Here is a 12,696-nt window from a genome sequence, read left to right on the forward strand (position 1 = left end):
TAATATATATTTGCTGTTATGTTTTAGTGTTGTATTAATGGAAGTTTATGTGGTAACCTGAAAACGATTAATCTATTTTTATTTTTTTTATTTGGTCAGAATGTTTTTACTCCCAATTATTTGCTAGTTCCAAAATGTAATGTTAAACAAAGGCATTTATAAGATGGAGCAGTTTAATTTGAGATCAAGAGGTATTTAACCGATGAATAAATAAAATCAACATTAAAAGGACTTAATCTGAGGTGGCCAAACCAGCCCTCCCAGGTTTTTCTACCAACCGATTAAGCATTTACAATCTAACCAATGAGTTTCAGCTGAAAAAAGCAACACAAGACAGTCATACTCCTAAGACATCTGATTGTTGAAAGGGATCCACTTCGGTCCTAAATGTTTATTTTCCATATAATAAGTCTTTATGTGTTGTGGTGGATTTAGTCTAATGTTAAATGTTTTGCTTTATCTCTATGTGTTTGCTATATTAAACGTCAAAATTGCTATCAAAGCGGAAACATAGAATCATATGTTTCTCACTCTTAAATATTTCTCCCGACAGAGCAACACTGACATCATCTTGAGTGTTGCAGCTGAGAACATCGATTGTTTTGACAGCGGACTTGTCTGCAGGAAATCGCTTTACATCACCATTGATAGATCATTTATTGCCTTCGATGATGACTCTGGAAAACCGGTAACATTTGAAGATTCATTTTCTGTCATCATACAAGGATTTCCTTAATTATGTCCATCATAAAAATGTGTCCAAATGCTTGTCTGATGTAGAATCCATCAAGCATCATTGACACAAAGCAGAGAATGCTCATCTGGCCAGCGGGATTCTTCACAGTGATCCACTTCCCAGATGAAGTCATCACCGTCCTGTGGGACAGAAAGACCACCATACACATACAGGTCGGACCACAGTGGCAGGTATGTGAAGCTCTTTTCGGTTGATTATAAGTCCTTCAGGTTTCTCTATATTTTGTTCTTTTGTCTATTACTTCAGGATCCATGTTTCTCTTGAACATCTTTATCAAATAAAACTTTCCTTTTATTTTAATAACGTGACATTAGACAATTAATCGTGAACATTCATAAAAGCATTTAAATGCTAAATTTATTGTGCTAGACAACTGGGAAAACTGGAGTGCCCAGAGTAAACCCAATACAAAAAACAAACCAAATGTGTCAAAATAGTTGAACTTGAAAAAGGCCTAAAGCAAAACTATTTAAAGACATTCATTCTTCTACTCCCATTCTGACTAAAACAAAGGACTATGTTGGAAATCCTCTCTTTATTGAGTTTATGGTTACATTAAACGTGGAGGAAGAAGCTTCTTAGCATTTGTTCACTTATTTGCTCTCACTCTGCATCAGGTGACTTGATGATTATGACCGACTGCTTTGACAGATGAAGCTCGTTGTTGACCTCCTTCTTCTTCCTCTTCTCGATGATCTGAATCCGCCCCATTTTAGGCAAATACATTGACAGGGACTTTTTCTTTCTTGCTGTTGTCGTCTCAGACTCTTTCTTCTCAGATTTGAAAGTAAGCTGCTCCGCCTTCATCACATCACTCAACACATCGTCACTCATGAGCGTCTCCACCTTCTCCATAAGTTTACTGGCTAAGTTGAAGCTGTCGTCAGAAGAGGCACTTTCTTCAGCGACACGGCTGCTGGTTTCAGGGAATTGCGATTTGAAGAGCTTTGCCAGAATCTTCACCTTCTTCCCTGCTCCTTTTAGTGACTTCTTTGACTTCTTTGTATTCTCCTCACTTGTTTCTGTCTTAGTGTAACAGCTGGACCTCATCAGATCATCTTCTGTTCCTTCGCTCAGCTCAATCTTAATGACTCCACTCTCTGTCTTTCTGACCATCTTCACTCCCGCGGCCTGATGCTTTGACTCCTCTTTTTCGTCCGTCGTGGTCAAGAGAGGAGTTGTGATATCAGCTAGATCATTTTGAACTGGCGACTTGACTCTCCTTTTTTTCCCAATCAGTGATTTCTTTAGCTTGAGTTTGGCTTTTTGCTTCCCGCTGCTCCCTTCTGCTGAACTCTTGACTTCCATGCTTGACGCAGAATCCTTAAGATCTTCCTCAGCTTTCAAGACTTGTTTCTTCAAGTCAGGTTCTCTTCCATGTTCTCCCTTCAACTCTTGTTCCCTCACATCTGGAGCAGGTGTGTCTCTTCTTCTTATATTCATGAAAGTCATGGCCGCCCTCGCCAAAGCTAACACAAAGCTGTCGTCGCTTGATAAAGGAGGGTCCTCGTTGGTCGTCAGTTTACTGGTTTCCTCAGAACGTACTTTAAGTGGATTCCTTTTCCAAAAAGGAGAGCTCTTCTTTTTGGAAGTCGATCTGTTTTCATCTTTCTTTTCTCTATCCTCCTCTTCAGCCATTTAAGTATTTTGGCTTGTATTTCATTTTACCACGTACTGTCAACCTGAGTCTTTCTTTTATAAAAATATAGTCCAGTGGCCGCTTTGATAATACAGCGCTTTGTAGACTCATAAGGTTGCTACACTCATTAGCAATATGGTCACACATCAAAGCCCAATAATGAGAGAAGAAATATGTAAGATTGAAAACATTGTTTCTGGCTTCCCCTAGTGTAGTAACAATGTAACTGCAATTTGTGAAACCTCCATTGTGGTGTTACCAAATACCGCATATGCATTTGTTAACAAACAATATAAAGACTTGTTGATTCCAGTTTCTCGTTAAATCTTCTTGTTAATTTCCAAAAGTCTTTCAATTTATATGAAAACGCTGTATTTGACCCACTGTTGTAAAGTAGTTTGGTGGTCACATGACACTCACACTGATACAGATTTCAAATTAGTTTTTTTTAGTGCTGCTTCAAATATTTTCTTCTGGGAAATATTGGTAAAGCTATCAAAAGAAGAAGAAAAAAATATGATAAAGGAAAAATGTTATAGGGAGACAAACATACATAAAATACAATAACTGTCAAAAAACTAAATGGAAAAGGAAAGGTAAAATAGTATTTGAAAAAACCAAGTGATGAACTAAAATATTTAAAAGGTACAATTTCATGAGGAAATGAGTTGAATTTAAACTGTAAAAAGGAAATAAAGTTGCAGTATGATATAGTGTTTCACAGATACAGTATGATACAGTGTCCTCGTTTTCAAGGCTAATAGATGGAACTCTGCAACACATTTAAAGAAACTACACACATTTTTTAAAAAAAGAACGTCAACTACTGACCTCTGAAAATGCCGGCACTCTATCATGAAACCTCCTCAATACATCACTAAATACCTCATCAAAAATCAAAAATGGAAGTTGTATCTAGAGGTGACATTTCCTAACATCTGGCTTCATAATATCCAGGGTAAACTAAACGGTTTGTGTGGAAACTTTGACCTGAAGACCGTGAACGAGATGCGGACACCAGACAACATCGACTCCACAACTCCACAGGAATTTGGGAACAGCTGGACATCAGGAGAAGTAAGTCTAGTAACCGTTGATTCATCTTTCTGCACACTTGCATTTATTAAGTGATTAGAAACCAAATATGCTCAGATTATTTTCCAATAAGCATCCACGTTAAAATCTGCGAAATGTGTGTTTTCCCAGTGCTCAAGCAGTCCTGACATCAGACACCCCTGCAGCCTCAGTCCTCTGCGGGAACCGTTTGCAAAGCGACAGTGTGCGGTGTTGCTCAGTGAGGTGTTCCAAGCCTGCCACCCGATGGTGAGTATTTTTAAAACAACTGTTATTCCACCAGCGCTCCATCGAATCGGCACATCTGACAATTCAACTCAGCTACAGCTAAAATAGTGTCTTGTCGGCTCAGGTGGATGTTACGTGGTTCTACATGAACTGCCTGGCAGACACATGTGCGTGCAGCAGAGGAGGCGACTGCGAATGTTTCTGCACCAGCGTGGCAGCGTACGCCCAACGATGCTGCCACCAGGGTGTCGCTGTTGACTGGCGCTCTCCATCCCTCTGTCGTAAGTGTGACCTAGTAGAAGAAAGCATACTTTTAAATACATCAGCAGTGCTTCTTAAGCTTTTATAGATTATGCAAAAAATGTTGCTATGTGACCACTGTTTGTGTCAAGTTTGGATGAAGACAGACACCACAGTGTTCAACTCAATTAACCATTGGAAAAACAATCACTTTTGCACGTAGAGAAAAGGAAATGAGACAAAGTTTTACAGTTTTTTAGTTAACTACATGTTGCTGAGGTTCATAGCATTCTTTTATCTCTTGTCACACTAGTTAATCAAAAACTAAAAACAAGATCATCATTATTAATTCTACTTTTACTGTTTCTTTTTTCTTTGCAGCCTATGACTGTGAATTCTACAACAAAGGTATATTTTTCTCCTGCATTACATTCATCCATTATAATATACTTTTCTTTATCAAATGAAAAATAATTTAAAGGTTGTTCTTCTCCTGTGTATAGTTCTTGGTAAAGGCCCCTTCAAGTTGGTCTCCTTCAAGGACCGGACCAGGTTACTAGCAGCTACCATGGCCAATGGGTCAGTTTTCATGCAAAGGCAAAATATCAGTAACAGCATCACTCAGTTTATGATGACTCCCAGCCTGAGCAAAGCCCGACCCCATGGTGAGTCTGAACGATTTTGCTTTAGGTTAAGTTTATATAAGTTATGTCGCAAATTAAATGGAATTATTGTCCTTCATATGTCAATTGTTTCTCTGACTCTGTTTTGTTGATTCGAATGAAGGATTAAGTGATGTTAGCATCTTATGCTAATGATAAACGTTTTCCTTTAAGCTAAGCCTGCTGATCTTGTTTTCTTTATCTAAAACTTCTGGGCATTTCCCATTCTGAGAATTGATTGCATAAACATTGGTCAATTTTTCTCTTCCTCCTTAACTTGGTTTAATCAGATACTTTTAAAGATTATCATCTGCTTCACAGACACTTCACGGGTTTCTTTTGAGGCGGCAGGCAGACCCAACTTCTTTCTTCACACAACTCGCACTGGTCATCTGAAGTTGTCCAAGTGGAAAGAGAGTGATGCATTTTGGGATTCCGCCACTTTTGTGCTCCACCGGGACACCTGGGTGACAGGCTTTGACTCTCTGGAATCGCAGGCCAAGCCCGGATTCTTCCTGCACGCAGCACTGGGCCGGCTCCAGATGCTTAAATACAAACACACAGACAACTTCCGTAAAGCCACTCTCTTCAGACTGACGGGTAAGTAGTTAAACAGTTTGGACCTACAACAAGGCTAAATATTATTAATATGAAGGACCAGAATATAGGTAAATTCATGGTGTGTGGATAAATATAGTAAAACTCCATCTCAATTGAAGAAGTACAAATGATGAAGAAGCTCCTTGAACTTGAAGCTCCTTCTTAATGTCTCAACACCTTTCCTACTTGGTCAAGAGCTAAAAATACAGCAGCATTTGTTAGAGGGGACAAGGGGAGTGAGCAAGGCAGTGTAGAGCAGATAAAGTTTCCTTGCTGACAGCGACGAACGCTGCCCTTATTCAAGCTGCTGACTGAAGATGGTAAACAAACACTCCGGCTTTACACAGTACTCGAATGACCACCCGCCAAAAACGTTTGAGCATTATTTCAGGTCAAGCATCACAACTTGATATTTCATTTGACCTCCAAGGCTTTTAGGATTTCTAAAACCGACCATGTTAAATGAGTGATGCACAATAAATAGAAACCCTTTTAATGTTATATTAATAGGATCATCAGTGCATGTTGTGACTTATTGGATTGGGAGTTGATATTTATAATAGACATTATGATCTCTTGTGCCATATACAGTTATATTACAGGCTAGATGTAGCCCATTGTAGGATTGGTGCGATAGTAAATTAATATGAGGTAAATATTACATTAGATTAGCTTATTATTTTAATGTATTCATTGTATTCAACTCTATATAGAGTATAGTACTAAAAATAGAAACAATTACTTTCAAATTTCCTTTTTTTTGTTTTGCATATTCAGGTTCTGGTCCAGATTCTGCACCTGGTCCTCGATGTCAGTGGCGATATGACTCTTGTGTCAGTCCTTGTTTTAAAACCTGCAGTGATCCATTTGCTGAAGCCTGCACCAAAATTCCACAGTGAGGCTTTTTACAGCTTTAAGTGAAATTATTTTAATTGTTTGTTGTGTTAATGACTGATGTAACGTTATCAACTATTCAGCTTTGTGCATTTTCACATGCTGTTGCAGAGTGGAAGGTTGTCTCCCTGTCTGCGCTCCCCATATGGTCTTGGACGAGGTCACAGGTCGTTGTGTCTATGTGGAAGACTGTAAGTGTGTCAGTGTTTGGCATTTTTTCCAGTTGGTATATATTTTCTAACCCAACATTCACTTATTTTAATTGTTTGTAAGTTATTGGTTTACTTGAAGTATCATGTACTCTAGCTGAATTTAGCTTGAGCTCAAATGATTGTTTTTCTTCATGATTCCAGTCACAGGTCCAAACCTGATAAGCATTAAAACTGGTCAAATAATGTTTTTTATTCCTCTTTTTTCAGGTATTAAAGTCCCGGTTACGGTGACATCCATCACACCACCCAGTGCTAAGCCGACCCTTGCAGCAACAACATTATCCACCACCACTAGTACCATAGCCTCAACCACTCATCTTAAGTCCACCAGCATCTCTACTACTGGTTCAACTTCTGTTTCGACTTTGGGTTCAACGTCCGGTTCCACTTTAGTTTCTACTCCTAAACACATAACTGTTGAAACTGATATTCACATAACAAGACCCCAAACACAATCATTAAGACCTGAAGAATCTCACTTATCCACTGTGTCATCTAGTGTTTCTGAATCTTTTGAAAGAACAACTCTCCCTCCTTCTCAACTAGAACCTACAGTCAGCTCTCATGCGTTGGAGCAGCCATCAACTGTCCCGAAAGTTACCGAATTCCCAACCACTGTACCAAAATCAACGACTTGGACCAGCAGCATTGTTGCCACAACAAGCCCATTTACCTCCAGTTTTACCAGATCAAGCAGCACCCCGTTTCCTTTATCATCGCTGTTCTGGCTCGCCTCCTCTGCAAAAGCGAGTGAGTCTCTGAAACCAATATTCACAATGACACCGACAAGTCAGAAGACCACGACAATCCAATCTGAAAGAACCGTAACTTCACAAACCACCGTCAGATTTCCATCTACAACACACAGCCAACAGCCAGAACCAGACATACACACAACCGAGGCAAAAACGCCTTCACTGGAAGAGACTCCTGTCGCAACCATTTCTAATCCGGCTCCACCGCTGATCTCAGAGTCTTCTACTGACACAGAGAGGACTGTGTTACCAAGAGATGGTATCACCGAACACACAGATGCTAAACTTTCAACAGAGCAGAAGCTATCTCCTACAACATCAACACCTATACCATCTGGACTACCAAGCACACACTGGACTACTTCCTCAATCCAGACTTTATCTCCTGTCCCTACTGCTGCCATTTTAACAAAGACTGATGCAATCACCTCCCCTGCAACTAGCGAGTCAACAGTGCAGACGGCCTCAGAGACTACCATATCGCACATGACTACCAAAGAGACAACACCACACGCTACTATATCAGCCACAGTAACAACTCCCTTCGCTACAGTCCATAAAGAAACCACACTTGCCCCTGATGCAGGCCAAATAGACTGGCAAACAACTACAAAGAAGGTGTCAGAATCTATCACTACTGAAATACCATTAGACAAAACAACAACCACAACTCAACCTACAGAGCATACTGCTTTATTTACTCCTAAATCCACAACAAGCATCTCTGAGAGATCCCCATCCTTGTCTCCTGCTTTAGAGAGAACAGCTCTGACGTCCAGACTTCCAGAGGTTACTGAAGCTTCTCTTGTGACAGTGCCTCTTCCGTCAACTAAACCAGAAATCACACTTATTTCACCATCCCCAACAGACGACCGTGTTAGTCATCAGGTGTCAACAGAGCAGACTTCTGAGCCGTTGCATCCATCCCCCCCAAATACTTCCACCCAGGTCTACAGTCCGTCAGAACATACCTCAGGGAAAAGTACAAGTGAGGCAAGTTCCTCTAAAACTCCAGTGCCTCACAGTCCTTTAACCACTAAAAGAGATGTCACTACAACGACCACAATCTCACACCTGGCCAGCACGGAAACATCTTGGCCTCACCACGTATCTACCGAATTTGTGGCAGCCACTTCCAAGACACTAACAACACCAAAGCCTCCACCTACTCTTGATGCTTTGGACTCTCCTCTCACTACCACACCTGCAAGAGCTTTCTTAGGAATATCAACCACCACTGTAAGTCCTCTCACATTCAAGAAAACAACTGAAAAGACATTCCTGGCGACTGACAGGGTGGATTTGGAAAGTATACTGACAACAACACAGTCACCACAGTTGTCCCAGCTTGACTCAACAACTACAAGAACTGCCCTGGAAAGAGTGACCACACGACTGGTCTCCATTTCTGCAATGTCTACATCTGCACGAACATCCAGTACAGTGTCACAGGGGTCCCCAGTGAGGACCACACATTGGTCGCCGGTCACAACAAGAGTAACAGAGAGGTCAACCGTAAGACCAAGGGTTACATTGGTAACAACCAAATCAACCTTTTCACCAACAACATCTTTACCATCTCCAAGCATCAGCACAGTCAGCACAACAGTCAGCACAACAGTCAGCACAGTACCTACAACTACACCTCCATACAAAACCACAGAAGGTCCAACAACACTTTCAACATCCTCTGGATCTGTGTTGGTAGAAACAACCACTACTGAGTCACATGTGCCGTCAACAACCCAATCGACAACTAGAGTGACAGATGTTTTATCAACAGCACATGGGCCGACCCTGTCCCCTGACATACATGTTTCCACCGTAAAGATTGAAACTTCTTCATTCCCAGCTTCCAGCACCATAAAGTTCACTGACGACAGACACACAAGCCCAAGAACAATCGTAACTACTACACCTGTATCAGACGAAAGAACTGGTAACACAACAATAAGCACTGCCTCCATGGCTGTATCTCAAACAAGGACTTGTGTTGTAAGTACATTTTAGTTTTTATGGTGTGATTTGAACACATTTAATTTAGGTTCAGACTTGTTCATTTAAAAAAATATTTTTGTCTTTTATCAGCCTCCTTATGCAGAGATAGTGGATGAGTGCACAAAATATATTTGCGTCAACCACCAGCTAGTTCTGTTCAACAAATCCCAAAGCTGCCCGTTCACCTCCGAACCCCCAAACTGTGGCCTGCTCGGATTCGCCATACTGGTTAATGGCGACAAGTGCTGTCCAAAGTGGGACTGTCCATGTAAGAGAACTGATTAAACAGTTTCTACCAAAAGAGTTTAATCAAATATTCTCAAACTCTGTGTTCTCAAGGTCGCTGCTCTGTGTTTCCGGACTTAAATGTGATCACATTCGATGGAAACAGTGTAGCCATCTACAAGGCAGCAACGTACATAGTGACCCAACTTTTTAATGAGACCATTAGCGTTTCAGTTCAAGAATGTCCGGCTGACTCTGAATCACCAGTGAGTTGATCAACACAACAATAGTTTCAAGTTTAAAAGAGAAACTAACCACTTGTCTTGATCATTTAGCCGATACTGAACTTCACCAATTTGTGTCTTGTGGCTCTGAACATCACAAACAAGTCCAACCAGATCCTCATCGACAGGCTGCAGAGAAGGGTATCAGTTTCAGCTTTTTATCTTTGGTGCACAACTAAGGTGTTTAAATGTGTCCCTTTGCAGCTCTATGTCAACTCCCGCTACGCCAAGCCCAGATTCAAAAAGTTTGGCTTTGAAATCTACGACACAGGAAACATGTACCTGATCCGCAGTCCAGCTGGCATCAGCTTGCAATGGTACCACACTACAGGCATGATGGTGATCGATAGTGACAAGTCCAGAAACAAGCTGCCCACCAGAGGACTCTGTGGTATGAATGTTCTCCATGTTCTTTAACTGATTAAACAGGACAGCTTTTAACAGTTTTCCACATGGCCCGTGTGCTTTTCCACTTAAGGTTTCTGTGATGGAGACTCCACAAATGACTTGACTTTGGCCAATGGATCCATAATTGGCTGGAGTGAGGACCCGTCGGTATTTATTGACAGCTGGCAGGTGCCAAACACAACCAGTTATATTAGCAACAGCCGCCGCCGCGAGCTTAACTGCACCATCAGCGACTGCTCTGACTGTATTGGCATGTTGGACAACCCGACCTTTGCCCCATGCCACACTTATGTATGTTTTTTTTTAACTGTGTTTTTTACAATTCTACTCTTTCATTTCTCAATGCATGTAAATTAGATAGATACCCATTCCTTTTGAACACTGGAATCCTAATAGATGGAGGAACGGAGTAATGGTTTGGATAGATGGATGGATGAAGGGGTATTTGGGCAAGAGGTATGGTAATAACTTGGAGTGAGGGATAAGGGAGCGATGAACGTAGTGAGGGAATGAAGTATGGATGGAGGATTCGATAGATAGATAGATGAGTGGATTGATGAATGGACGAAGGGGGGAAGGGACCGAGGAATTGAGGTAAGGAGGGGGGGAAAGGATGGGTGAATCTATGGTTGGATGATGGATAGATCAATGGGTTGATGAATGGATGGAGGTAGGAAGGGAGTGAGAGGATGAGGTGTAGAGGGAGGATAGGATTTAAATATGGTTGGATGGCTGAATGGATAGATTAATCGGTGGATGGACTGATGGACCCATAAACTGATGAATGGATGGATGGACTAGTTGGATGGAACTTGCAACTAGTTTAACTAACTTTCAACCTCCATAAAAGCATCTCCAATTTATGATTTTTAGGTGTTGGACTTCTCATATTGCTATTCTTCTTCTTCCAGGTTCCACCGAGCACATTCTGTGAAATTTGGGTGCGTGATGAAGAGTATGTTAACAACCAGTGTGTGGCTCTACCTGCCTATGTGGCCTTGTGTCACAAGTTTAACACCTGTATCGAGTGGAGGCGTCCGGATTTCTGCCGTAAGTTTTGGGTTTTATACAGCATATCAAATATTTAGTTATATTTTGAAGCGTGTGTTTATTTCAAATTTGATTTGAGCAATATTGATAGAACCTTGTTGTTTGTCTGCAGCCTTCTCTTGTCCCAACACTTTGAGGTACCAGGCTTGTCTGCCGGGCTGCACATCCCAGTCTTGTCCCAACCACGAATTTGACTCCGACCCAGACCAGTGCTCGGGCCTGACCGAGGGTTGTGTGTGTCCCGAGGGAACGCTCCTACACCGACCGTACTCTGCACTCTGCATCTCCCCTGACAAGTGTGGTAAGTGGGAAGAGTTGTTTAAGAAATATAAAATAAAAAAACGTGTGTGTGTGTGTGTGCAGCTTGTACCGACAGCTCTGGCGCTCCACATGCTCACGGTGACATCTGGAAGGCCTCTAATGACGCCTGCTGCATGTACCGCTGTGACAATGACACCGTGGTGCCCGTGGAGTACAACTGCTCCGATACGCCGGTGCCGGTGTGCCCACGAGCGGGAGAGACAGTTGTTAGCTTGGCAGACGACACTAGCTGCTGCCCCGAGAAAGTTTGCGGTGAGATCATCATCTCGATCTGATAAAACGCAGGAGATGTCAGAGTAAAACTTTCTCTGTCTTCAGTGTGTAACCAGACCTTGTGCGACCTCGTCCCCCCGGACTGCAGTTTTGGGGAAAAGCTGGTGTCGTACTATCGCCAGGAGTCTTGCTGTCCAGACTTTGCCTGCGGTATGCAAAATCGAAATGAGAAATCATATTTTTTTTGTGATTTTTTGATCACAGTCGTCTTCATATTACAGAGTGTGACCCACTGCTATGTGAGTCCGAGGTTCCTACCTGTAAGGCGGACCAGATGTTGATCGCCACCAAAGCTGAAGGCAGCTGCTGCATCGCGCACATCTGTAGTAGGTTTTCAACTTACTTGACTTGGATTCAACTTGTGTGGTTGTCAATCAAACATGTTTTTTCCTTCAGTGTGTTCCTCATGTGTGGAGACTCCGCCCCCTCTCTGCCTGGATGGGGAGGTACTGAGTGTAGACGGCAACACAACTGATCGCTGCTGTCCCAGTTACCAGTGCGGTCAGTCACAGTCCAACACCTCTGCACGACAGGAAACAAATGTTTTGAAATCTCATTTTTTTCTTTTGTCCAAATTGTGTTTATGTTGTTTTGCAGTGTGTGAGCCCTACAGGTGTCCTCAGCTCACTTGTCCTGTCGGCATGTCTGTGGTCTCTGCATCTAGACCGGGTTACTGCTGCCCCAACCAAACATGCGGTACCTCTCAAAAGATATTGACAACATGGATTCTTATTATTGCTAAATAAAAAATGTTTCTATTGATTTATGTTTTAACACAAACTGTAAAATAAGTTTCATACCAATAAAAAGGTACATGACATTAAATAGAAGAAGAATTTAAAATCTAAGATGAAGAATCAAAGATTTAACTTTTTTTTAATGGGAAACTATAAGAATTACATTTTAAGTTAATTAAGGATTGTGGTTCAATTGTAAAAGAGAAAGAAGAAAATGAATCAAAAGGTTAATAAATAAACTCATTTTTTTGCAATTTTATAATTTTATTTACCTTTAATATCTTGACATTACAGAATTCATGCCTAATTACTCCTGCCTTCCTCTTTGCAACACTAATA

General features: G+C 41.4%; 2 protein-coding genes across 2 annotated transcripts in view; one reads left to right on the top strand and one right to left on the bottom strand.

The window, feature by feature from the left end:
- otog (otogelin) overlaps positions 1–12,696 on the top strand; it is a 34,134-nt gene that overhangs the window by 16,505 nt on the left and 4,933 nt on the right. Inside the window, exons 23-47 of the mRNA XM_087793240.1 lie at positions 554–688; positions 781–927; positions 3,354–3,473; positions 3,603–3,719; positions 3,823–3,979; positions 4,320–4,346; positions 4,442–4,603; positions 4,922–5,200; positions 5,978–6,095; positions 6,206–6,285; positions 6,514–6,600; positions 6,885–7,056; positions 8,501–9,056; positions 9,150–9,327; positions 9,399–9,550; positions 9,620–9,709; positions 9,773–9,959; positions 10,047–10,267; positions 10,888–11,026; positions 11,139–11,327; positions 11,390–11,599; positions 11,666–11,770; positions 11,842–11,946; positions 12,017–12,121; positions 12,218–12,316. Coding sequence (XP_087649366.1) covers positions 554–688; positions 781–927; positions 3,354–3,473; positions 3,603–3,719; positions 3,823–3,979; positions 4,320–4,346; positions 4,442–4,603; positions 4,922–5,200; positions 5,978–6,095; positions 6,206–6,285; positions 6,514–6,600; positions 6,885–7,056; positions 8,501–9,056; positions 9,150–9,327; positions 9,399–9,550; positions 9,620–9,709; positions 9,773–9,959; positions 10,047–10,267; positions 10,888–11,026; positions 11,139–11,327; positions 11,390–11,599; positions 11,666–11,770; positions 11,842–11,946; positions 12,017–12,121; positions 12,218–12,316 — 3,937 coding nt within the window. The remainder of the gene's footprint in view (positions 1–553; positions 689–780; positions 928–3,353; positions 3,474–3,602; positions 3,720–3,822; positions 3,980–4,319; positions 4,347–4,441; positions 4,604–4,921; positions 5,201–5,977; positions 6,096–6,205; positions 6,286–6,513; positions 6,601–6,884; positions 7,057–8,500; positions 9,057–9,149; positions 9,328–9,398; positions 9,551–9,619; positions 9,710–9,772; positions 9,960–10,046; positions 10,268–10,887; positions 11,027–11,138; positions 11,328–11,389; positions 11,600–11,665; positions 11,771–11,841; positions 11,947–12,016; positions 12,122–12,217; positions 12,317–12,696) is intronic.
- LOC148077660 (uncharacterized) lies at positions 970–2,400 on the bottom strand. The gene has a single exon (XM_087794347.1). The coding sequence runs from the start codon at positions 2,393–2,395 to the stop codon at positions 1,361–1,363; it is 1,035 nt and encodes a 344-aa protein (XP_087650473.1). The 5' UTR covers positions 2,396–2,400; the 3' UTR covers positions 970–1,360.

The sequence above is a fragment of the Callionymus lyra genome, chromosome 6 (genome assembly GCF_982586985.1).
Source record: "Callionymus lyra chromosome 6, fCalLyr1.hap1.1, whole genome shotgun sequence".
Taxonomy (NCBI): domain Eukaryota; kingdom Metazoa; phylum Chordata; class Actinopteri; order Syngnathiformes; family Callionymidae; genus Callionymus; species Callionymus lyra.